At 45.4% G+C, this 24335-nt stretch overlaps 2 protein-coding genes across 4 annotated transcripts; one reads left to right on the top strand and one right to left on the bottom strand.

The window, feature by feature from the left end:
- Positions 1–1431: 1431 nt before the first annotated feature.
- On the bottom strand, positions 1432–6806 carry PGP (phosphoglycolate phosphatase). The gene is made up of 2 exons (XM_048867709.2): positions 6142–6806; positions 1432–3861 (listed from the first exon to the last, which is right to left on the bottom strand). The coding sequence occupies exons 1-2, from the start codon at positions 6755–6757 to the stop codon at positions 3536–3538; spliced, it is 942 nt and encodes a 313-aa protein (XP_048723666.2). The 5' UTR covers positions 6758–6806; the 3' UTR covers positions 1432–3535.
- Positions 6807–7319: 513 nt separating this feature from the next.
- On the top strand, positions 7320–23073 carry E4F1 (E4F transcription factor 1). Of its 3 annotated transcripts, none has more exons than XM_048867703.2 (14): positions 7320–7491; positions 9325–9476; positions 9578–9674; positions 11138–11343; positions 11989–12109; positions 12468–12620; positions 13174–13337; positions 14786–15013; positions 15344–15446; positions 16445–16662; positions 17480–17678; positions 19613–19773; positions 20168–20230; positions 21743–23073. In XM_048867703.2, exons 1-14 carry the CDS (start codon positions 7335–7337, stop codon positions 22088–22090), a joined length of 2370 nt encoding a protein of 789 aa, XP_048723660.1. In that variant the 5' UTR covers positions 7320–7334; the 3' UTR covers positions 22091–23073. The 3 variants fall into 3 exon arrangements, with proteins under 3 accessions (XP_048723660.1, XP_048723659.1, XP_048723663.1); XM_048867702.2 differs by having other exon boundaries at positions 9575–9674; XM_048867706.2 differs by lacking the exon at positions 7320–7491 and adding an exon at positions 7670–7928 and having other exon boundaries at positions 9575–9674.
- Positions 23074–24335: the final 1262 nt, after the last annotated feature.

Raw genomic sequence — 24335 nt, 5'->3', positions numbered from 1 at the left:
AAAAAATGAATAAAACTACTTCAAGTGTGCCGGATACATAAGAAAAATGTTTATCAAAACATTGTTTAATAAATGAGTTAAGAGCAAAAGAAGTATCTGTAATCAGTGAATTGAAATGATGGTTTCTGTCATCACATCCTTCAAGATTTTAGATCTCATCCTCTTATATCTAGTTTTTTCCCCATAGATTGGAAGAGAACTGGTTGTCAGTTTTATAGGTTGACTGATACCAGGTACCCTGTGTATTCCTGTAGGGTTAGCTAGAGCTCAGAAATGTGGCCACATCAAGCCCAACCTCTATTATAATAAATGCTATGGGCTTCATCATGGCCCTATAGAGGACCCTCTTTAAAGCAGATCTTATACAAGTAAGACTTTTGTAAGTCCTACAACCACCAGTTTACCCAGAGGAGATCTAGAAGAGTAATGAAGCAGTTTCCTAATACTAACAACCCTGAGCAGGCTGTCTTGAAGAATTTTCATAACAAGCTTGGGATAAAGCTAAATCTTACTGCAGGAGCAAGCCCAAAATGGCTGGTCATTGGTTTTTCATTCCTTTTGAAGCACCTGGCCTGCCCTCCACATTGCCTCTCAACTGTGCAGAGGACCAAAGAGGGCTCCACCCTTGTTATCTGGAACCCACTGGTTTATATTAGAAAGATATAAAAAGGGAAACTGACAGTGGAGAAAGTTGTGCTTCTTCTCATTCTATTGTTACTTCTGTAGGACTTGAAAATTCAGGGAAGACAGTGTGAAGTTAACGTATTAGAAATCAACCATACAGTGCTCATGACACAATTAGGAAAGCATGCCTACGTTCTGCTAGGGCCAGAGGGTTACCCTGCCACTTTTCTCATTCCTTTCAAGTTGTAAAAGTAGTACAAGGAAATAACTCTTCAGCACATGCTGGCATTGTGAAATACTGCGGCACAACATGTTCCTTAAAGGAAGTAGCTTCAGCTCCGATGAAGAATGCGTCACTGCCTACTCTATTTAACCACACTGGTTAGTTCTGCAAGAGTAACTCCTGACCAGCATTTTAACGTTCACTCTACCCTTCTTCCAAACAAGTTCACACCACATATATGCTCTCAGAGACAGAAAAGTGAAATCTTTCACAAACTATTCTAATTTATCTGAACAAAAAGGGGCAGGAATCTGCTTAGCCATGCTGAGTAAGATATTTTGTTTGAAAATGCAAGAATGTGAAAATGCTATCCAGGTCATAGGCTTCCGCAACTCACTCATTGCTGGATCTAGGTATTGAAAATGGAGAATAAGATATTGAGTGAATATTAGTTCTAAAAATTAGAGTTAGCAATATAATAGCATGTGTATTTCACCCGTTTAGATGTAATAGTTACAACAACATGAAATATTGCATGTAAACACAGAACAGACCACAGAAACAATGAGAAAAGCCAGAGGAAAAACAGGTTTGTAAGTTTAATGTAAATTCAAGTATAGGACTAACAACTCCAACAAAATTTATATGGAGATTCTTTAAGCATAATAAATGCTTTCACCAATACAATTCCACAATACTTACGGAAAGACCGAATGAATAGAGGTAATGGTACCATTGTATAGGTGTAGTTCTCAACAGGGATTATGTGCAGCTGTTATATGGTTTAATACCACACTGATATTTACTCCTTTACTTAATATATTTTCCTGAATCTCTATAGAATTTGATAAGCACAAGTATAGAAAATAAATCAAGGAACATATTGTATCTGAAGTCTTCCTTAACAGCAATAAACCCACTATGTCCAATTCTACATTAACTAGTGTCAAGAACAAATTCTACATGACACATAGGCATTTCAGCTAGAAGCCTTTTAAGGCTTACAGAGGACACATAATACAGGGTAGAGATATGACTCATGCCTCTTAAACACTTCCAGAGTTACAGATGAATGCGGACATCAACTTATAACTAACCTTTTGTAAGAGTTTTTTCAGCTCATATCCTGGTAACACTGAAAGATATTATGAACTGCACAATTATTGCTGTATGAACAAGATGATACATTTACATTTCAAGTGTTTAAGTACGAGGAAATGGCACTAATATACACTGCCAGACTAGTTCAAACTGAACAATGAGAGAGAAATTAACACATGCTCTCCTTCAGTTGCCAATAGAACTTCTGTGGAATAACGGAACACGCAATTTGCATATCTGATTACTTGAGTTATTTTTTTAAACACACAAGCTTAAAATATTCATTGTGGCTGTTAGTGCAGCAAGAACAAAAGCTATCTGGAGGCCTATTTTAAAGTTGCGAAGCAAAATAACCTGAGCATTCATTCTTACCTAGGCAAGTAGCTGGTGTCAGGCCCTCACACCAGCTCTGCAAGGAAGGTATTAAAATCAGAAATGTAAAGGAAGCCCTGTGCTGTTCCAGTACTTACTCACTATTCCACCCACAATAAGCCTAGGGAGGAAGAAAGATTTATCATGTGTACTACCCAGATTCTTCAAAGGAGGAGCAGATTTAGAGTTTGCCGCTGAAGTCCAGGCAAACGTTTGTTTTGCTATTGAGGGACTAGGGAGTTCTAAGGATGATCAGAATGGACTTTTTTTTAAATATCCGTTGATATAATTCTTTCTTGCAAATGGTATTAATGTAGGACAGTTCTCTGTGATTACACTTACTGCATTATCTCATTAAGATGCAAGTGCCTTTAAACATTAATCCTTAATAAAGAGTGAAGAAAATTCCTCAATATCCTTCCTTTTGGGAAACAAGATACATTCTCAATATATTATGTTTAATGTATACTTTAAATACATTTCTGATATATATTTTAGTGTCAATCAGGGTAATTACTTTATATACCACACATACTTTACATATACATCCAATATTTGGACAAATACAACATAGAGAAGATACCATTAATATCCTTTGCACGTAGAACCAGTCTAGTTTGCATCACAACTGCAATTTATACGATCAAATACAGGACAGATATTTGAACAGCTCTCCCTTCAAGTTACACCTGCAACAGGATGCATGTCTAGAACAGGACCTGAGTAAGCATCAAGAACCCAGCATGGGACCAAATTCTAACTGAAGCAGCCTGTGCAAGCATAGGAGAAGAGAGCCATTGGACAGCTATATACCCAAAGAGTTAATTCCCTGAATAATCAAGTCTGAGCTATGGTTTGTCCATCAAAACATACTGCAAGGTTGGTTTGTTTTTTTAAATCTATTCTATTTTCCTTAACCCAGTCCAGAAAAACAATACCCTGACACCTAATATTGCAAACATTTGGATGTACTTGTCGACTTTAAAAAACACAAGACTGGGTGACACTATAATGCCCTCTTCATTTCAAAGTGCATTTTGAAAATAAGATTTGTAAACAAAATTATCGTAGGACTCAAATTGAAGGTTAAAAGCTAACAGTTTGCAATTGCAAGTGGTGTCACACTGTGTGTGTTAAAGTAATCAGAGGTGATATTAACTACTGCCCTTCACTAACATGGGTACCGTTTCAGGAGTTGGAGAGATTTTTGCTATTTTAATCCTCAAGTGCAGGAAGAAGGTCAGCTATGCTATCAACATAGTAATCAGGAACCAGGCTTTTCCTGGAAGGGCAGTCACTCTCCTGGTGACCTTTTACTTCTTCCAGAGTAGTGACTCCAGTGAGAGTCAAGAGGGTGGTGAGGCCGCAGTTATTGCCCATAAGGATGTCTGTGTCCAGTCGATCTCCCACCATGATGGTACGAGCAGGTTCGATCTTGAACTCACTAGAGACACAGTCGAAAATGTATCGGCTGGGCTTGCCTATGATGAATGCCTCACGTTCTGCTGCCATCTCCACTGCTTTCACAAGACAGCCAGTCCCTGAAGGCAGAAGAGAAAAGCTAAGTGAAATATAGGCAAGGACTTGTGCTACCCAGATGAGTCAGTGCTGCACTGCATGGTATTTCAGAAGTGTAACCCCACAGTATTAAAGACCTAATAATGGGCAAGAGGCAGCTTGCCTGGTGCAGATTAAGGCAGAGTGGGAAGTCCAATCCCTTCCTCTCATTTTGTAAAATACTGTAATTCGCAATAACTAAGAGAGGGTTGCTGAGCTACCCTGCCAGCAAAGCCATGCAGAGTGATTGCTGCCATATAGACCTCACTGCTGTGCCTGCATTCCACCAGATTCCCAGTCGGTTGCAAAGGGTGGGGTGCTTGCATATTACTGCAACAGAAGAGGGTTTAGAGTACAGGTTTTTCTAGAAAATCCAGTTCTGTGACTGAACAGGTAAAATGGGGGCCAAAGGCAGTGTTCCCTCAAATTTTTTACATCCATGTGCGGAATGAATTTTGGTATGTGCACCAATATGGAAGTGATGTGTGACACATCACCTTCATACTGGTGCACATAATAAAATTCACGTGGGAGGGGTGGGGGGCGAGGGGCTCGGAGTGCGGGAGGCTGGGGCAGGGGTGCGGGTGTGTGTGTGAGGGCTCTGACTGGGGTTGCGGGCTCTGGGGTGGGGCCGGGGATGAGGGGTTCAGGGTGCAGGCTGCCCTGGGGCTGTGGTGGGGAGAGAGGACTCCCCTCACCCCTCTCTCGCCACGGCAGGCCCGTGCTGGGAGCTTAGAGGGAACTTAGGCCACAGCTCAGCCATAGTCAAACCCCTCAAGCTTCTCACAATCCAGAGTACTCCAGATTTAGACTGCCATTGGGAAGTTTCTACCTGTATGTTCAACCATAGAGATCAGCCTGCTAGGGACCACTGGCCCCAACAAATCCAGGCTCCACTAGGGAACAGGGCAGCCCTGAAGCATGGCGCCAGGAGACAGCATGGTCCCCAACCACCCAGCATCAGAGTGCTGGTTTCTACACAGCTGTGGTCAGTGGACTGTACCCAGGAAAGACACCTGTCTCCAAAACTTATAGTGGGACCCAGAGGCCCATATACAAGCAGCATAGGTGCCCCCCCATATTCTCTAACAAAATACAGTAGAGGAGACTCAAATGAAGGATAAAGTCATAAAAGCTGTAGGTACTGCCATCACATTCATACCTCTTGCAACAAAGAGAGAAGGGTTAAGAAACTAAATAAGAAGCTACAGGATGCTAATAAAGGATGCATGCTGTTCAGGAAAGCACTTTTCATTCACTATAACTTAGGGATGGGCAGGAGAGCAAAGGAGCTGATGCCAGGGCAAAGGGACAGTTAAAGTAGTGGCCACAAAGGGTTCTCCGAGGGAAGAACATGGAGAATAACTGAATGGCCCTTTCCTCATTCCAGCGTTGGAGTGAAGTAGGCTGGATGTGCCATGGAGCTGTGTGACAGTTCTGCGCGTCAGCACATGACCTGGTCGAGGGGGTTATGGATGGAGCACAGAACCGTAACAGATGTGACATCAGATACCACCACACTGCCTGCCCAAGGGGGCTGCGGACAGGGCACGGAGCCGCGTGACAGCCGCGACCCAAGGGGGCAAGCCCGTCGCCTGCCCAAGGGGGCTGCGGACAGGGCACGGAGCCGTGTGACAGCTGCGACCCAAGGGGGCAAGCCCATCGCCTGCCCAAGGGGGCTGCGGATGGGGCACGGAGCCGCGTGACAGCCGCGACCCAAGGGGGCAAGCCCGTCGCCTGCCCAAGGGGGCTGCGGACAGGGCACGGAGCCGTGTGACAGCTGCGACCCAAGGGGGCAAGCCCATCGCCTGCCCAAGGGGGCTGCGGATGGGGCACGGAGCCGCGTGACAGCCGCGACCCAAGGGGGCAAGCCCGTCGCCTGCCCAAGGGGGCTGCGGACGGGGCACGGAGCCGCGTGACAGCCGCGACCCACGGTGCCAGGGCACCAGCCGGCTGCGGGGGCTGCGGAGGGGGCGCGGGCAGCCGCGACCCCACAGACCAGCGCGCTGCCCGGCCGAGGGGGCTGCCGACGTGGCGCTCGGCCCCGAAGGGGACTCGCTTTTGGCGATATTTCCAGCCCCCCCCCCCGTAAGGCGGAAACGCGCACGCAAAAGCCAGCGGTGCCCCGCAGGGCGGGGTCTCGGGAGGGCAGCGGCGGCAGGCCGAGGCCAGGGCCGGGCCGCCCCGGGGAGCGGCCCCATCGCGGCCCGCCCCACCCCCCGCCCGCCGCCTCAGGGGGAGCGGGGCAGGGTCCGGCCACGCACCGGGGATGGCGGCGCCGCCCTCCAGCGGCAGGCGGTGGTCGCGGTTGGTGCCCAGCAGCAGGCAGCCGGGGCCGCCCCGCTGCAGGTAGCGCAGCGCCTGGCACAGCTTGGCGTAGCAGAAGTGCTCGTCGAAGCCCACCAGCACGGCGCGCACGGCCGGGTCCAGCGGCGCGCGGGCCCAGTCGGCCGGGCCCGGGCCGGGCAGGCCGGCGGGGCCGGGCCCCAGGTGCGGGACGCCGGCGGCCCGCAGCTCGGCGCCGAGGGCGGGGCCGCCCAGCACGTAGGCGGCGGCGCCGGGCGGCAGGGCCTGGCGGAGGTAGCGGGCGGCGCAGTGGGCCGAGCCGAAGACCTGGCGGGGCTCGGCCGGCGGGAAGCCCAGGCGCCGCAGCTTCTCGGCGTAGGCGTCCCGCGTGCGGCTGCTGTTGTTGGTCACGTAGCAGAGGCGCTTGCCCCGGGCCTGCAGGCGGCTCAGCGCGGCCGGCGCGCCCGCCACCGCCGCGTCGCCCCGCCACAGCACGCCGTCGCAGTCGAACAGCAGCGTGTCGGCCGCGCCCAGCACCTCGCGGGCCGCGCCCGGCTCCAGCCGCAGGCACCGGCGCGCCGAGCCCTGCGCCATGGTGCGACCGAAGGGCCCGCTCCGCTCCGCCGGCCGCCTGCGCCTGCGCGCTCGCTCGCTCGCTCGGCGCGGGAGCCCGCCCAGGCGGCGGGCAGGTGGGCGGCCGCCCCGCCCCGCGCCCCAAATGGGGGAAGGGAGCCCCGCCCACGCCGTTGCTCGTTGGGGGAAGCGGGCGCGGAGCCCCGCCCACTCTGTGGCCCAGTGGGTGACGGATGCATAGCCTTGGGGCCGTCGGGCGGGGACCCTCAGCCCCGCCCCTACCATCTCATTGGGCAACCGGTTTTGGCGCACACCCTCCTCTCAGCTCATTGGCTAAGCGAGCCGGGAGCCCCGCCCCCAAGGAGCATCTGGCGGTAACTGGTCACCTGAGAGCTCAGGTTCGTGAAGGGCACGGAAGGTCAGGGGTCAGGGTGGGATCATAGGCGTGGTTGTCAGAGTGAGGCCCCTGCGCGGGGGCTCCTCGGTGCCCCACCCACTGCCGGCCGCGCCCCTGCTCCGCCCCCCCCGCCGCATGCGGCCCGTTGTTATGACGACACGGCCGTAAAGCCGCCATCTTGGTGGTGCGGCGCGTTGCGACATGGAGGCCGTGATGGCAACGAGCGCAGGGCCGGCGGGGCTTACGGCAGCCGCGGCCGGGGAGCAGGAGGGGGCGGCGGCGGCTGCCTCCAGCCCGGCCCCGGCGCCCGCCGGCCCCGCCACCGTCCTCAGCCTCCCGGCGCCCTTCAGCGAGGAAGGTAACGGGCCTGGGGCGGGCCCGCTCCCCCGGCCGGGGCCTGAGCGGAGCGCGGCCTGCTGAGGGGGGGGGGCCCGCCGGGAGCAGCGGGGGGCTCCCGCCGGGCCCCTCAGCGGGGCTGGGCCCCCAGAGCGCTCCTGGCCCGCCCCGGCCTCTCGCCTCCCCGCGCGTCCCGCCCGCCCGCCCCGTGCTCCTGCCGCCGGGTCAGGCGAGCGGGGAGCCGCGAGGGACCGCCGTCTGCGGAGGAGCCCGGGTTGTGCCGGTTCGCCGGCGCCGGAGAGGGCGGCGAGGGGCCCCGGCAGCAGGCGGGCAAGCGGAGCGCGTTGCGGATGGAGGCACAGCCGTGCCCGGGAAAGGGGAGCGCGGCGGAGGCCGAATTCACCGTATCCCCCCAGGGGAGGGACTGGGGGTCACCAGCGCGGAGGCGGCCTTTGCCCGGTGGGCAGCGCGGCCAAAAAAAGGCAAACGGTGTTACGCGGCATAAGGCCTGGGATGGGGACTAAGCCAAAGACCAGTGGAATAGCTTTCCCCGCTGCGGCGCTGGCGTCTCCTGGGGACCATCGCCTGCAGTGCTGGTCGCCCATCTCCAAGAGGATGTTGCAGAATTAGAGGGGATGCAGGGAAGGGTGATGGAAATGATTAGGCGCCTGGGGAAACTCATTGGCAGAGCGTGGGGAAAAAATTTGGGGTAATTTCCCTTAGAAAGGAGATAAGAGGAGACCTGATGAAATGAGAAATGTTCTAGTGGGGCAGATCGGGAGCTTCAGTTCTCCCTGTCATACAACACAACAAGAGAATAGTCCATTAAATTTTTAAAAAATAGCTAATTCAAAACTGAAAAAGGAAGTATCTTTCAGGAAATGCATATTCATTGCAACAGGAAATTGTTGAGGCCAAGAATTTAGCAAGATCCAAAAAAAGGACTGGACATTTGTATGAATGACAGTATCCAGAGTTATGTGAGTTAATGCTAACAACAAATTTGGAAGGGATATTAAACCTCATGCTTCACCGTGTAAACTAATCTCTTAACTAGTAGAAATCCAGTTGAGACCTAATGTGGGGTGGGGGGGGTTCTTACACCTTCCTCTGAAGGATCTGATGCTGGCCACAGTTGGGGATGAGATACTGAAGTAGATGGATCTCAGGTCTGATCCAGTATGGCTGTTGTTATGTTCCTAGAAAGCAGCTCTCTAGACACTAGAAGTCCTCTTCCAAAGGCTGTCTCTTTTTGGTTTTATTTCCTGATTAAGGCTTCCTATCCCTTTCCAGGTTTCTTAGGCAGATAGTGAGGGTTAGTGCTGATTGAGGGAGATGCTGTAATGGGCTATGTAGTAAGGCAGCTTTGTAAATTTTCACTCTCTTGGGATGAGTAACCCCACTTTTTTGGGGGGGGGGGCAAGGAACATGTCACTAGATTTCTTTTTTAATATCCTCTGCTCTGTTCTGTGTGTTGGTAAATGTTCATGATCCTTTTGCAAGACTGCACAAAGTGTTTATGTAACTTGGCTTCAAAAACTTGGAGCCCCTTATCTTGTTGCTGTGACCTGTCCAGCCCGTGTCCCTGTGATGCATAAATGCCATAGTGTTGCCCTGTAAGCAAATTAACATCACAAACCTCTACAGACCCCGAAAGAAAATACTGCTGTAGGAGCAAAAATGTATTTAATGGGGTAGAAATAGTCCTAATTCTTACACGCTCCAATTCCAACTTTCTCTCTTCATATTGTGGGAGATTTAGTAGACTGGATGGCAAAGGGCTGTTGTCATACAGTCTTAAACATCGTATACGTTAACTTCCAAATCTAATAATTTCTTACATATTAAATTGCAGATGAAGATGATGTTCACAAGTGTGGTCGTTGCCATTCTGAGTTCACCTCTTTGGAAGAATTTGTACAACACAAATTACAAAAGATCTGTCAGCGAACTCAAGAAGCCATTACTGCCCCATCAACAAGTCTTCCTAGCCAAGAAGTACAGAAGGTGACAGCCATGTCTCAAAATAATTAGAACAATAATCTATCATAAGTGAACGTAAGATGTGATTTTAACTTTTCTTACTAAAACGTTATCTGTTACAGCAGGTTGTTCCTTCTGTTGAGGAGTCCATAACTGTTGCTCATATAGTTGTTGAAGCATCTTCAATAGCAGAAGAAATCAGTAATGCATCTTCTATAGTAGGTAAGTTGCAAGGTTTTTATGTAACAGATGTTACTTTAGTAATCTGTTATCATTTAGTCTATTGCCTTACTCTAAAGGTTAGTCCGATGGAGTTGCATTGTAAATTTGAGTGGTGCCCTCACCAGGTCTGTAAGAATTTGATTTCATAGTCAATACTGTATACTGCCAGAGTTGATTTAGCTTCACTCCATTGTGTATATGGGGAGAAACCGATTTTAGGTGCTTTTTTAAGCAATGAAAACATATACTAGTTTTCAGTTAATGGCTTCTTTTGCAAATTCCAGTTTTTAGGGAGTTATAACTTTAATACACACATCTTCTGGTCTGAAAATTGCTGTGCCACTTCCTAAGAAAGTTTTGTGGATAGGAGTTCTCTGTTACATCACAAGGGTGACCTTGACTGTTTTAGAAATAACTTGGATCTTCTGGAGTGAATTCTAAACTGGAGGCAAAAATTGTAATTAAATAAACTTTTGTGTATGTAGGTCCTTGTGTGGCAATGTTAACTCTGCAACTGAAGATGGTTTCTCAATAGAATTTTAGATTTTTAGTTCAAGTGAAGTCACATTAAATTATTAATCAATGCCCATAATAATTAGTAATGGAAATATTTTCTCTTCTTAAAATAAAGACATTAAGGTTTCTGAAACCTTACATCCATTATTCATTTCTGCATGTATTCATTTTAGTAAATTGATAGGTCCTCTAGAAGAAACGTAATTACAGAATACTTTTTTCTGTTGAAGCTGTACACAGTTAGAAAGTTTGACTCTTTCCCTGTCAGTTTTCCATTTGGTCCATAATCACTGCATCCCTGTCTAATGCAGTTTGGCAGAAGTACAACTTTTTGTTTTAGTGTCTCCGCAGTGCAGTTGATTTTGGCTTGCACCGTATTGCCTATTTTCTGTACAAAATAAATCCATGCTGCAGACCACTTAGTTACAGGTCCCTTCCAACTCAAATGATTGTGGCATTTACTCTCTAAGGTTATGTGAGATGACATCCCTGTCATAGTTCTGATTAAAAAAGGCCTTGTTGACTAGTCTGGTGGTTGAGACAATGTGTTAAACTGTCACATAGGAATCTGTGTGCGGCTCCTGAGCTTTGGGGTTGGTAGAACTAAGGAGGTAGCATACTAAATCTCTGCAGCTACCACGATGAATGGAAATCCTGCAAGGCACCTTTCCAACTCTAACTTAAGTAAAATACACAATAAATATACTCAGATTTAAAACTCCACTTCAAAGAACATCCATCCTGAGCTCTAACACCTTTTAGAATGACTTTGAAAACGCAATAAAGAGTTCCATAATCAGTCAATATTGACTCTGGCATATACCATTCGTGTGTAGTCACCTGCTTCTCTTTTCTTTCCACTACTTGATATCCTAAAAGATTGAATCCATTGAGTCACGTGAACCTGTTATGTAAAGAACGTAGCTGTCTTCATATCATTTTCCCAGGTAGTGGGCACATCAAAGAAGTCATTGTCACAGGAGAACATGTTTTTGAAAACCCAAATGGCCAGATTGATGGTGAGATCACTGAAGGGCAGGGCAGCCCCGATGACCTGGAACAAGATGGCTCCACAGAGCTGATCAGGGTTAAGCTGCTGGTTAATAAAGAAGGTCGATATGTGTGTGAGTTATGCCACAAGACGTTTAAAACAGTAAGTTATGGAGCTGGTAGCTTTACAGTCTACTTTTGTAATGTTCATATGCTCAAATCTTTTAGGACAGTTGTGCATCATGATCTCTTCAGACTTGATAGAGAACTCATTTCCTACTACATAATCTTATTTGGAGATTGACCTCCTTTCAAAACTAGTGCCAGTCAGTCAAATTTGACATTCATGATAAAGCTTTAATTACTGTCTACAAAGGAATTGCCATACTAGATCACACAGTGGACCATTATCTTTGTCTACTACACTGTCTCTGATAGTGGCCAGTGAGGAAAGTGTGAAACCTCTATAATGGACAATCATGGAATAATCTGCAGGTGAAGCTGCTTCTTAACTGTAGTAATTGGCTTAAGCCCTGAAGCAGGAAGGCTTATATAACTGATGTAGTTTTGCATTAGGCTGCATTCCAACATGTCCATTATCTTCACTTGTAAATTTAATGATACAAGCACTTCTTTAATCCTGGTAATGGCTGGAACTTTGTGTTTTTTCTCAACATTCTAGCAGTTCTGCAGTTGCATTTTTTATTAGTAGTGTGAGTGTTCTTGAATGTCTTTGATTTGTTCAAATGTAAAACAACTAATAAAGGAGCATTGCTACCCATTTTTTTAAAATCAACTCATTTTCTAGGCCAGTATCCTTAAAGCTCATATGATCACTCATAGTAGCAGGAAGGACTATGAATGTAAATTATGTGGAACATCATTTAGGACAAAGGGGTCTCTCATTCGACACCACCGGCGTCACACAGGTAAGATACTGTCTGTTTTAGTATAGTGGTTCCTAATTGTTGGACTGGGCTGTACTTGGCTCCTCCATCTTGCCTTAAATGATGAGCTGAAATACTCCACTGTTTTCCACCTTGCATTGAGCTGAGTGCAGTCTAAATCCCATGGTGTTGGGGCTACTCAGAAGCCCAGTTTTAAAAACTCTTGCCATTGCAGATAGTGCATGTAATTGGATGGAAGGTAGTGGGCACAGGCAACTACACTTGCCCCAAAAGGTTGGGAAATGCTGTATTAGACGTATGTTTGATCAAGTGAAAATTCTTGGATGGAGTTAATAAAATTTATTTGGTAATGATTCATGCTTTCTCTTACTTTGTCAAGATGAGCGACCTTACAAATGCAAGAAGTGTGGGAAAAGCTTCAGGGAATCAGGAGCTTTGACACGGCATCTGAAATCTTTGACACCTTGCACTGAAAAAATCCGTTTCAACGTGAGCAAAGAAATAGTTGTTAGCAAAGATGACCTGCCAACAGGTCAGTGAAATAGCAAATGCATGTCCTGCATCAAACAAAGTGTAGGTCACGTGACATTCCTGGCATTCAAATAACATTATTTTCCTTCATTTTTTTTTTTTATATTTTGTGTGCACGTTGGGGACGGGGGTGGGCAGGCAATCTGGCTCCCATTTTTTTAGAAAGAAACAACTACCTCTGGACAGGTAGCGAACCTATCAATCCAGAGTGCACATGGACAGAGTCGTACCATGGATGAATAAATACGGATCATAGATTGGAAGATTTATTTGAGAATCTGGCACTAAGACCATTATAATCACAAAATTGACATGGAAATCCGTGTTGAAATGTATCCATCTGCAAAATGCTGTATTTCATTGTATGGAACAATGCTTGAAAAGGATTATACAGGGTAAATGCAAAAAAGCAGTCCTTCAGCCAGAGGTTAATATTTCTAGATACACTGAGTAAGATACACTGAAGTAGAATTAGGTCAAGTGGCTGTAAATAGGGTTTAGCTTCACACTCAGAATTAGAGTGGTTGTTTAATCCTGTGCTTCTTTTCTTGAAGAATCCTGTAGTTCAAACACAGAGACGGTTTCACCTATAGCAAGTGAATCCATTGAGACTCCTGTGATTCACCTATTAACAGATGCAAAAGGCAATGTCCTTCATGAAGTCCATGTCCAAATGCAGGAGCTTCCTGTTGTTGATGCAAAATCCTTGGATCAAGAGGTGAGTGTTTGTTTTTGTTGGATACCCTTCGCATATTTTATGCAAAGAAGCAGAATTGCTATTCCTTGGCCAGGGCTTTTGAGTTGGAAGGTAGCATTACTCACATAAATTCACCTTCCCATCAGTTCCAAGGACACACTCAAAAGGAGAGGAATCTAAAGAGGACTTACTCAGGAAGGTCCGCACAGGGCTTGTATAGGCTAATTTTAATTCTGTTACGTTCAGTAGCTTCCTTTCCTGTAGAACTTCAGTTCCAACACTAGATGGCAAATATTCTGAACTCCTTTGAAAATAATGACATAGCTCATGCTGCTGACTGGTTCTTTATAGCAGTGGTCTCCAACTTTTTGGATCATGCACCTCCCCAGGGCCAGCTCTAGGGATGTGCAAAAAAAAAAAAAAAGCCCCCGCCAGTGTGCCGCCGAAGACAGAGCGGGGAGAGCCGAGCTGCTGCCGTGCCAGCAGCGCTCCTTCGGTGGTGCTCCTCCTGCCGCGCACCCCACTTTGGAGACCACTGCTTTATAGGACCTGAGAGTGGTAGGGCATCTGGTTGTCAATATAACCTCTTGCTTGGGGAGAAACAAAAGTCTGTGGTGCTACTAATGTCTTATTTACTAACATCTTAACTGATGTGAATATGAAACTTAAAAGAAGCTAATAAGCCAGGTGTAAATAAGGGTAAGGATGCTTTTCCTGCTCATGCTGTGAAACTGATCTCAAAAGCATATAGGAAAGGGGTCGGCAGCCTTTCAGAAGTGGTGCCAAGTCTTCATTTATTCACTCTAATTTAAGGTTTTGCGTGCCAGTAATACATTTTTAATGTTTTTAGAAGGTCTCCTTCTATAAGTCTTTAATATACAACTAAACTATTGTTGTATTTAAAGTATATAAGGTTTTGAAAATGTTTAAGAAGCTTCATTTAAAATTAAATTAAAATGCAGAGCCCCCTGGACTGGCGGCCAGGACCCGGGCAGTGTGAGTGCCATTGAAAATCAGCTCGCCGTAGGTTGCTTACCCCCGATATAGGAAAACAGCCTGCATGTTAAGAGAAAAAAAAATGGCTGTGTAGGTTACCTGAAAAGACCATACTAGAGCATCTGGTCGTGGAGTTTACAGTCTCTATTATAAAATCAAAAAAGTGATCTGTCATGTATCTGTATGGGATCAGTGATGTCTGGTATACTACTTGGGTGACCTAAAATGGCCATATTTTATGGCCACTCCCTGAGGTTAGACTCCAAGTGAAAGGCTGGAAAGTATCCTTTCAACTGGAGTTTCTCAAGCTCTCGGACTTCTCCAAAGCAGACACATCTCTTTTGCTTTCTGGTATCTGAGATCACAGAACCGGTCACCCTGGTGACAAGCACTGGAATACCCAGAGTTCTTTTGTCTAAAAGGCTGACTTCACATCTGCTGTTCTTATCATCTGAGTATTTTATTTTCTTTAGCCATCAAATCCTGAGGAACTACCATGTGAATGGGAAGTGAACAATGAGAACTTGCTGAGGCAGGCCATGAGGAATTCTGGGATTGTGATAGAAAAAGTTACTGTGGAGGAGATGCAAAAATCAGATGAACCTGGTGTGGCTGCTACAGAAGAACTAGAAAATGAAGAGATGGAAGCAGAAGAAGAGCAGTGTGGGGAACAGTGTGTTGAAGTAGAGCAAGTAGAGACTGTATGTTTGCATCATGTGCTTTTATCAATTAGCTTGTTTTCTTTTTCTACAGGAAATACATGTGATTCCTAACAGCCCATGTGAGCACCTTAGGCATTAGCTTCATTGTATCTACACTTTTAATATTTATGCACTATGTATCAGCATAGTGACCAGCAGAGTGTAATATTTTTTGTGCGTTAGAACTTGCAGTGTTAGCACCATCTGCTTCTTTGATAACTTGATTTTTCTTTAAATCAAAGGGCATTTAGCTTAGAATTTCGATTAGGAATATTGATTCCACATAATGTATGGAAAAGGCACTTATATTATGATATTTAATTTCAATAGACCGATACAGAAACAAACGGATACAAAAGTTATGTTTGCCCTCACTGTAGTGAAGTCTTCAGTGGGTCTGTTTCCCTTGAAATACACATCAAAGGACATCTAGGTAAGCCTACTGCAAATGCTGTTCTCTCAAATGTACATATCTGAACGGTTTGTATAGCATTTGTTGTGCAAACTTTATCCCACAACTGCATGCAGACTCAATTAGCGTTTAAAACACTAATGGAGAAATGGAGGTCAGAACAATTGAGAAGAGACTTCCCCTGAGATCTGAAAGTGATGTAAAGTCTAGGTTAAAAAATGCAAAAGCAGCTCCATATTTCAGGAGGTGCAGAGGTGACGGCTCTTCCACACAAACTTCCCCCCACTAGCGTAAGGAACATGAGAGCTGGATTCTAGATGAACAGGGAAAAGATTGACGAGAGACCAGATCTGTGAGTGGCTGGAACAGCTCCTTGACTTGCTTTAAAAGCAAACAAGTACAATTTTTGAGCTGTATCCTGTAATGAATAGGCAGCTACTAGAATTAAGAGAATGGAGAAGACCCCATATTTATTATCCATTGTTAATGCTTATGGAAAAATCATTCCCCCTCTTGCCCACTGCACTCCAAGGCGGGTACAAGAATGGCCTTCTGCAGAAAGTCTTTCATTGTAGCCACATAAAAGGTACGGCACAGTTAGCAGCAGGACAAATGTTCCCGCTACATGCATGCACATTGCCTTGCTGTGGAGGGAGCGCTATTAAAATGCAGGGACAGATGGACTTCAGTCTTCTTGGCTCTGATACTGCTGACGAGTGCGAACTGGGTGATCTCTGATGTGGGCAAAAATACTGGGAACTGGTTTGAGACCAGATCTGCTTCATGTAAGACACAAAATAGTCATTAGATAGTACCAACGGAACCATTATCAACCTGATCTTGATTTGAACCAGGGCTCTGAAGGGGAGAAGCACCCCATCATCTTACATTAACTCCCCTGTGCCATCTAGTCCTTCTGGTCAGACATGCTATAACCACGTTATTACTTTGGTGCAGTAACGATTTCAGAATTCCCTTGTGCTGCTGTTGCTTGTGGTCTAAGGTGCGTCTCCCTTTAGGTTACAAAGTGTTTAAATGCGAGGAGTGTGGTAAGGAGTTCATGAAAGGCTACCTGTTGAAAAAGCACCAAGAAGTGCATGTCAATGAGCGGCGCTTCCGTTGTGGTGAGTGTGGCAAGCTCTACAAGACCATCGCGCATGTGAAGGGACACAAGAGGGTGCACTCAGATGAGCGGCCATATTCCTGTCCAAAGTGTGGCAAGAGATACAAAACAAAGGTAGGTGCCTCTTTCCAAAACACTCTTGTCTGCAGATCTTTGCTCCCCAAAGTCATGCTCTGTGGAAAGTTAACAGGCTTTGTCTAACAGAGAACTGAAACGCTTTAAAAAAAGTTTTAAATTGTTTTGAGATCCAAGAATGAGGGACTTAAAGTGAGGGGTAAGAATCAAACAAGTTTTGGAGAAAATTCCCTCCTGTTCTGGATGGACAGCCTGTGCTGCAGGGGATTGGTACGGCAAATAGCAGATTTGTTAGAAAAAAAAGACTTGCTATGTGAACTGACTTTTTTTCTTTGCCAGTTAAGAGTTAGTTAAGATTAGTTAAGAGATCAGTTGCTATGTACAAGCATAAGTTAATCACCTCTGGGGAATGAAGTTTGCCTTCAGAAACAGTACGATGCAGTTACCTCTGAAGTGCTAGGTATAGGCTGCGGTTAGCACACTGGACCAATGTCAGCCTCCTTATAGACATTCTGTAATTGACTCCTAATGCAGTGGAGGGAATGCAGTTTTTGTCTGTTTTATTTTAGTTAGCGATCTTGAGCTGTTCCAGGAGAACTAAAGGATCCTGGACTCTACTATTAGATACAATGGCCTTGCAGTTCATCTCTCAGTAGAGAAATAGTGGGAGCTGTTTCCTCATTCAAGAATAATGTGTGTCGTACCTGTGGCAGAGGCATATTCCTGCCTTGGCAGAGAGGAAAACCTCAAAGGGGTGTCTGTTCCAAAGTCAGAACTAGAATACTCCTTGTAAGAGGCTGTTTAAGTGGTTTGTTCCTATCAGTCATTCTTCCATCGTATCCACTTTATGCTGCAGAATGCCCAGCAGGTTCATTTCCGCACTCACTTGGAAGAGAAGCCCTACACTTGCCAGTTCTGCAACCGGGGCTTTCGGGAGAAGGGCTCGTTGGTTCGTCACATCCGTCACCACACAGGCGAAAAGCCATACAAATGTTACAAGTGTGGACGTGGGTTCGCAGAGCATGGTACTCTTAACAGGCACTTAAAAACCAAAGGTGAGATAGGGAGTCATCTGTCTATGGTGGGATTCTCTTGTGGCTTGATTTGGGCCACCTGCCCTGCTATGGCTGAATCTTAGTGATCATTTTGTATGACTCCATGTAACAGTAAACCTCTCTGATTAATGTGACGACAAGGCCTGCTCAAGTCACACTAAGCTAATTCAGTGGCTGATAGACCAGTCTTGTTTGAATGGGCTCTAGCTACCTTTCCTATAAGCTGTTGATTGTTTACCTGCTGTTGAGTGGCATCAAAAGGTGCAACATTTATTCTTTAAACTACTAAATAAAGCCCTTCTACATTCACCCTTCCACCCAAAAGCAACCCTGATCAGTAAGAGAACTGGTTTATGGGTAACAACTGGTCCATTCATCTAGTACAACAGTAACTAAAAGTGGAAATCAGTGAAATCAAATTCATTGTGTTAAGTCTGACAGAGGCAAAAACACTGAGCTATCTGTGTTTCAAACTCTAGCTTCCATGATCCGTAAATGCAGCATTTGAAAGGGGAGAGATCCTCTCTTCCGCACAGCTTCCACTCTGAATCTCACAATATGGATTTGGCTATTTTATCCTGTAATTATTACATTCTCCAAGGCTTCAGGTGAGGCCAGAAGAAACAGGTGTCTTCATAAACTAATGCAAGTTCACCTGTCTCCCAACATCAAAGGGATTAAAACACAATAGAAGTGCCAGGTGCCAACAGCTGCTTACATTTTGTGTTCTGCAAAATTAAACGTGAAATCTACCTCTACATTTTGTTTTTGGTTTCTTGACAAGTGAAATTGCCCATTATCTTACTACCTTTTTCTGTGAAATGCCATAAAGGGGTGTGCTGTGTCTAGTTGAAGCTGCTATGGTCTGCTGGGCAAATAATAATATTCAGAACACTTGCAAATATTTACGTGGTTGACTGGATCAGCACCCATTGAGTCACACTACTTGTTCTTCTTATATATACTAAATATGTTCTAAAATCACGTTGGCATATAATGCTTCTAGAGAATAGTTACAGCTTTGCTAGGAACATAAATATGCTGAATTGTATACTGGTACAAGGGCCTGGCTGCTTATGAGGGATATCAAGGAATCTTGGGATCTATTCTCAGGGGTGAAAGTAACATTAAGCATTTACATGTACAGGGGCCCAGCTAGGGGGTCAGCCTCCCCCAGCCAGCCCATCCACACTGTCTGGCCCATGCTGCCCAGGACTCCGGTGGCGATTTAAAGGGCCCAGGGTTCTGGCCTCCGCTTGTGGTAGCAGCAGCAGCTGGGAGCCCCAGGCCTGTTTCAGTGGCCAGCCCTGGGGCAGCTGCCCCTTCCCCCTGTTGGCAGTGACCTGGGAGGGGGTAAATGGGGCAACTACACAGTGCTGCCATGGCAAAGTACCCTCCTTAGACATCACTGTCTCTTTCCCCCACTCCCCATCGGGGGCCCTGCCTGCAGGGTCCCTAGGGGCAGGGCTGCAGATTTGGAGGGGGAAATGGACAAAAGGGGCAGCAACGTTAAAATGCTGCCACAGCAGCACTTTATAGTCGGCTGCGTACAGGCCAGCATCAGCGGCCACTTCTTACCAGCGCCCTGTACCGCCTGCTTTTGCCCCCTCTGTTCTTATTGGGCAAGACTTTTGAAGTCCAATCTGATTTAAGCACTCAAACTCTTGTATGGTCCTAGTAATTCCATTGTATTAGTTGTTGAGGCTGGATTCTAGTTTCCAAGGTAGCATGTCTTTGGAGCCTAAAATTTGGGCCAGAATGTTTGGTGGGGGTAGGGAGAAAGACTACATAACTGCTGCTAGCTTCCACCTAGCAGTAGCCCATAAAATGTGTCATTAGGTGGGACCTAGCATTTGATTTTGGGTGTGAAAATCCTGTTTCTCTTGTTTCATAGTAGACTAACATTCTCTTGACATTCCTGAAATATCATTCAGGTGGCTGCCTTCTTGCATTGAAAGAGGTTGAAGAAGTGATGGTTTCTGAGGAAAGTCAATCAGCTGACAACTTAGCGGCAACAGTTATTTCTGAAGATCCTCATACTGTTCTAGTAGAATTTTCTTCAGTGGTGGCAGATACTCAGGAATACATCATTGAGGTAATAAGCCACTATCCCAGGCTGCTAGTAACAAGTGGATAAGGAAGGGCAGATAGGAAGAAGGGCTTGTGTTCCACTGAAACCATGCTGTAACTAAATGCCTGCACAGTTCTGTGCATTGCTCACCTGTAATGCAATAAATAGGGGAGAAGAGTCCATCAGTCCACAGGGTGCTATGGCGAAAGGATGCTGTGCCTCTAAGAGGGGCGCACCCTGCATCACTTCTGAGAAACTTGTGTTAATAAGGCCTGGAGGGAACTACATACAGCTGCCTCCTTGAGAAAGACAGGTCATAGCAGCAGAGGGAGAACAGGAAGAATGTTGAGAAGGATCCCACATTCCAGTTGCAAAGTTATAGCATTCTTTAGCAATCTTTTGCTTTGTCTCTTTCCAGACTGCTACTGAAGAAATGGAGACCAGTGAAGCTACTGAAATAATAGAGGGAACAAGACACGAGGTAGGCTGCCAATTATGATGCTCCTTTCGGATCTTGTTGTCCATTACCCACTGTTAAGATGAACATACAGTGCCTGAAAGCCACACTAAGTATACTAAAACCCAGCTAGCTCCCCCCCCCCCCAAATATGTAGTTTTGCAGACTGGGCTTTATAGCCAGTGTACATACTGAATAAGTGAGGACTTCACATTAACACCATAAGATCTTTGTGAAACTTACTGTTCTCTTAATTTCACCAAGTGTACTAAAACCAAAAAAATCATAGTTGGAATGAAGGAGTTTAATTTGATTCAATTCTGGTTGGAATTATCAATATTTCTTAACTCTGCGGTTGAGTTAGCATTTGAATTGGAATCTAAAATGATGGTTCAGTAACCAGTTCAGCTACGTTTCCTGTAGGTTAATGTCTCACACTCATGCTTGCACTAACTCCTAGCAAAAGAATACAATGAAGTATTTTTCACTGTAGAAAAATTTACAAGTTATTTGCATTCACTAGTACAACATCCTCCAGACCTCTGTCAGTCATAATTGACTGTTAAGGTGACAGAAGCTGGGAATGAGTGACAGGGAATGGATTACTTGATTCCCTGTTCTGTTCATTCCCTTTGGGGCACCTGGCATTGGCCACTGTTGGAAGTCAGGATACTGGGCTAGATGGATCTTTGGTCTGACCCAGTGTGGCCGCTCTTATGTCATGTACAAAGTGAATTTCAGGCCAGAAAACATCCTTTCTATGCTGACTTGCATAGGAGGGACAAGCACTCAGCAGGAGGCGATCGAGGTGTTCTGGAAGTTGTAGTAGTTTCCCCTGATTAGTCCTATCAATACCTGAAACCTTCTCTCCCATTCTCCTCTTCCAGTGGCTTCCTTGGAAGTGTAGTGTCTCTGCCCCCCCGGGTTGGAGCAGAGAGACATACCCTTCCTCAGCACTCCCAAAAGACTACAGAGATGTCCCTTAGCATTGGATTACTCAACCTGTTTGGAACAAGTTACCAGTTCAGGGGTTTTTTGGATTCAGTTCATTCAAAAAAAAACCTCTCTGAACCAGTGTTCAGGTTTGGTTCAACTTCCTGGTTGGAACTGCAAAGCTAAAGTGAGGCTGGCTAGTCTCTTGCTGGACACATTGTAACAAATTATGGTTCATCTTTAAGTTCTTACACTGAGGCCATCACTCTGGTATTTGAGAACCTGGATGTGTGACATCCCTCATGCTAGTTTTAAACAGTTTTTTAAAAAAACTTGTCTTGACTTCATTATACAAACTGTTTCTTCCTCAAATACCAGCTGTTCTCTAGTGAGATGAGATGTAAAGTATTCCAGCTATCTCACTCTCACTAAGATGCCATACCTTCAATAAACATTTGAATTCATCTGAACCTATTTAATTGTTTGTATTACCTCACTAAAAAGCTACCAGGCTGCAGTTAGTTGTAGCTGGGCAGCAGTAAGCACAATACACTGAATAAGAGGAATTGTCTGGATTATTAATAAACTTTTTTCTTAACTTAGGTTGACAGTCACATTATGAAGGTTGTGCAGCAAATAGTAAATCAAGCAAACTCTGGCCACCAGATCATTGTGCAGAACGTTACAGTGGCAGAAAACTCTGAAGTAACTACTGACACTGCAGACACTATCACCATAGCAACACCAGAAAGTCTTACAGAGCAGGTTGCCATGACACTGGCTTCGGCTATTGGAGAAGGAGCTGTGCTGACAACAGAGGGTAGCATTGAGACAGAAGAAGCAACTGTGACAATGGTTGCATCAGAGGATATTGAAATAATGGAGCACGTAGGAGAGTTTGTGATAGCCTCCCAGGAAGGAGAGGTGGAAGTTCAGACAGTGATTGTCTAGGGGCTAACATCTAGTGAATGGCAGACCTTAGAGCAGTGGTGGACATCTGGTAGGCCGCGAGACAGTTTGTTTACATTGACTGTCCGCAGACATAGCCACCCGCAGCTCCCAGTGGCTGCGATTCACCAATCCCAGCCAATGGGTGCTGCAGGAAGCAGCAGCGTGTCCCTGCGGCTTCCCACAGCTCCCATTGGCCAGGAACAGCAAACCACTGACAGTAATGTAAACAAACTGTTTCACGGCCTGCCAGTGGATTACCCTGACAGGTTGCAGGTTGCCCACCACTGCCTTAGTCAAGTGTTTTTTCACCAGGGCAGGCACCAGGCTCAATCAGCACTAAAGCTTGCTGTTCCAGGTGCTTGGGGAGCAGGAGAGAAACTCTTCTTAAAATATATAAGGCAACACTTTATAAACTGCAAGTGGTATAAACTAGGACATTATACATTTTCCTGTTTTAAAATGGAAATGCCAGTACCATAAAGACCTCTGCCTAGCTTTAAGGTGCAATAAGTGACTGATAGTCTTAATTCACACACCTAATTTTTTGTACAGCTGCCTCCAATAAAGGAATATCCTTTGCAAAGCATTTACCTCAGACCATTGGACAGTAGTGTTCTGGTATTTAAGTCGCAACTTAAATGGAAGATATGTCTTGCTCTGAGAGAATCAGATTAATAAATAACTGAAGAGTTTCTGGGCAAATTTACCACTGATGAAAGGCCATGGTTTCATGCCTTCCAACCACACTACTTTAATTCTCATAAGGCATAGTAATATAGGTTTATCTCACAGATAATAGCCTTTTATAGAGAGATCTGACAGAATGCATCATATCCTTGCAATGCTCCATAAGTGGCTACTCAAAGTTAACTTTTTCATGTATGAAGCCATACTGTACATGATTCTTTTTTAACTGTATACAGATTTTTACTTGCAGAGTGTAAATAGAATACATTTTTTAAAAAATAAAATATTTAAAGTTCTTTATGGTTTTAGTATTTCTCCTCTAGTGCATTGATCACTAGAACCACCATGAAGAATCTCTGAAAGGAGAAGGGGACATTCTTCTCCCTTCCCCCCCAAAAGTGTACAACTTTAAAAAATCCTCACTGAGGGTGATTTGTACTTGTCTTCAACTTAGTGCCTGAAGTCTGTGTGGCACAATCCCTCATGGGCTGTGAGGCTTCAAACAGAACTAGGGCTTCAGAAGGCCACCTCCTGTTTTATTCATTCCTCCTCACAAGCATTAGCTTAACATTCTGGCCCCTACAGCCCAGATCCATGATGGTATTTAGACTCCTAACTTCCATTGAAACCACTGTGTTTGGGTCAACAACTGCATTGGAGTTGACTTTGTAGAGCTGGGCCTGGATTCCTTTGTATAACCCTAGCACAGTTAAGGGCAGTGCAATCTTCCCCCTACCACTAAGCACCAATTCTGACCAACTGTAATTTGACCTATTATGGCTCCAGGGATAAAAAAGGAAAAACTGGGTTAATGTACCTCACCCCTGTCATCTTCACTGCCACACATGGTGAGCTTGGGATGAAGACAAGTGATTCAGGAATAATTAAATATAAGCCCATCCACTCAGCTTACATCATGTATCAACTCTGCCAGAATTCAGGTTTAAGTTTTACAACACAAATCCCATACTGATTGTGGGACTCTGCAATAGTAAGGGTGGCTACGCAACCACAATTTCAAAGACTCAGAAGATTTAAAAAAAAAAAGCATGCACTTTTCTATAAGAAAGTCCTACCTTTACATATGCAAAGCAACCATACCTAAATTTTATCTCCACAGTTTTCAAAAGTGACTAGTAATTTTCAATGTGCAACTTAAGATACCTATAATTGGGTTTGATTTGCAGAGGATGGAAACTCAGCAGTTTCTGAAAATCAGGGCATAGTGTCAAACTGAGGCACTGAAACATCAAGTCTCAGCCTGTGTCACCTCCTACGTACACATGCGCTTCCATTGCAAAGAGCATTGAAGGGAAGATCCAAAATAGCACTGTTTCCTGGATGAAATGATGCATCTTTGTTTTTTCCATAAAGCAGTAGCTTAAAAAAAATAGGTAGTTTCACTCTATATGTTTACAGGCAGATTACATAGCCAGCATTTATACTTTTTCATTCATGCAAATGTAACTTTTTCCTGACAAGAAGAGATTAATAGTTTTCACAAGACTGTTTTAGCAAGCATACTCTTCATCATGAGGTAAGGCTCTGTCACCCATTT

Source organism: Caretta caretta, chromosome 10 (assembly GCF_965140235.1).
Source record: "Caretta caretta isolate rCarCar2 chromosome 10, rCarCar1.hap1, whole genome shotgun sequence".
In the NCBI taxonomy this organism is placed as follows: Eukaryota; Metazoa; Chordata; order Testudines; family Cheloniidae; genus Caretta; species Caretta caretta.
This window is presented reverse-complemented; position numbering and strand designations above follow the sequence as displayed.